This window comes from Neophocaena asiaeorientalis, unplaced genomic scaffold (assembly GCF_003031525.2).
Source record: "Neophocaena asiaeorientalis asiaeorientalis breed wild unplaced genomic scaffold, Neophocaena_asiaeorientalis_V1.1 scaffold177, whole genome shotgun sequence".
In the NCBI taxonomy this organism is placed as follows: Eukaryota; Metazoa; Chordata; class Mammalia; order Artiodactyla; family Phocoenidae; genus Neophocaena; species Neophocaena asiaeorientalis.
In genome coordinates this window covers 23,344,758-23,346,464 of record NW_020172779.1, presented here as the reverse complement: position 1 = coordinate 23,346,464, position 1,707 = coordinate 23,344,758, and the positions used below count along the sequence as shown (strand labels likewise).

Here is a 1,707-nt window from a genome sequence, read left to right as displayed (position 1 = left end):
GGGGGGGGGGGGGTGGCCTGTGGACACTGGGCTGGCCGGGTCAATGTCCAGCGGAGAGGGTGACCCAAGCCCATGCCACCCAGCACTGGTGGCCATGCCAAGCAACCTGCCCTGGACAGATGAGCTGGCAGTGCCCCAGCCCTCCCCAGTGAGGCCCCGAGGGGGCCCTGTCACCCTGACACATCGTGCCCGGTCAGCTCAGAGCCTCAGCAGGCCCTGCTTGCCAGCCTGAGCAGAAGCTGGCAGCCAGGCCGCCAGGCCCCGAGATCGGGGCCACACGCCAGGAACGGGGAACCCGCCCCCCACCAGGGAGGCTTCCGACATCAGCCTTGTAGCGCTCTGACCCTCTGGCTGTTGCCCAAGAGTCTTACGGAAAACACCCTCTCCTTTTCCAAGCCAGGATCCCTGCCCCTGCAGCATGGACACCCCCAGCCCTGGCCAACAAGGAGTGTCCTTCTGAAGCCCCCTGTTCCCCTCAAGAAAGCAAAGAATTGCAGAGGTGTCTCCAGGAGGCTGGGGAGGCAGGGTGCAGGAAGCACTCGTCCTCTTGCCAGGGACCGTGGGCCTCACGCCCACACAGGGGCTGGGCACCACAAGCAAGCCCCAGCACGTGCCCACAGCCCTCAGGTGCTCCCAGGGCCAGGCGCACCCAGGCCCAGCAACACGGCAGCTCCCCGCCATGGCGGTGGCGGCCCAGCTGAGACACACGACAGGGCAGGGGGCAGAGCGGCCCTTTACTGAGAGCCACAGAATGAAAGTAGGTCTCCACAGCCAGGTGTTTCCCAGGTACAGCCTCTGCCACAGGTCCGTCCCCAAGGAAGGAGGAGGCTGGCAGCCTAGCCCAGAACACACGTTGCGGCACGCGGAGCAGCGGCCCTGGGCCTGGCGGTGGGACCTTGGCCACCCAAGCACCAGCCCCTCACATAAGCAGGCAGCACGGCCTCTTCTCCACGCGGGCTTCTTCTGAGGGGGCTGTGAGTCTGAGCAGGGGTGGGTCTCCACCAGCCCTGGAGCCACACTCCAGCTGGGGGGTCTCAGTGTCCACAGGCAGTTCAGACTCAGCGGCCTCGAGCCCCTCAGGCGGGGGTCGCTGCTGCTTAGCGGCAGCCCGCTGACGCTTCAGCTCTGCCAGGGTGTGGGGGGCCTTGGCCTGGACCAGGGCGTCAGGGGCGGTGCTCTCCAGGGAGCTCAGCTGGTAGGAGACACTTCGGTCCAGCCGCTTGGAGTACAGGTGCCGCCCCGGGGGCGCCCCCACTCGGCCGTTGTGCTGCCTGGCCGCCTCTGGGTCCTCCTCCTGTGTGGGGAGCACAGGCCCCGGAGGCCATCAGGAGGGTCCCCTCTGGCCTGGGGTCCCGGGCTGCGTGGCGGTCCAAGGGCAGAAACGCGGGTGGGGGCGGCAGCTGACGCCCACGGGGCGCGAGTCTTGCATATGGGGGCAGGGCCACTGGTCCCACCAGCTCCAGAGGCTGGTACGGAGGGAGGCGGGGCACGGCTGGGCGGGGCTCACTTCGGGGGGCGGCAGCCGGAGCTCCGCGTCTGTCTGGCGGTCCTCATCCTCCTCGGACGGCTCCGGGCTGGTAGGCGGGGGCTGTTGCCATACGATGGCCTCCTGGGCGTGCTCCTTGCGATACAGGCTGGTGCGCTGGGTCAGGCTCACCCGCCTCACCACCTTCCTGGGAGGGGGCGGGCAGGAGGAGTGGGGCGGGG

The 1,707-nt window shown here is 68.8% G+C and overlaps 1 protein-coding gene across 1 annotated transcript in view; it reads right to left on the bottom strand.

Moving 5' to 3' along the window:
• Positions 1-714: 714 nt before the first annotated feature.
• PPP1R16A (protein phosphatase 1 regulatory subunit 16A) overlaps positions 715-1,707 on the bottom strand; it is a 25,126-nt gene continuing 24,133 nt past the window's right edge. The window contains exons 9-10 of the mRNA XM_024741038.1: positions 1,508-1,673; positions 715-1,294 (exon numbers count right to left, since the gene is read on the bottom strand). Coding sequence (XP_024596806.1) covers positions 920-1,294; positions 1,508-1,673 — 541 coding nt within the window. The 3' untranslated portion in view covers positions 715-919. The remainder of the gene's footprint in view (positions 1,295-1,507; positions 1,674-1,707) is intronic.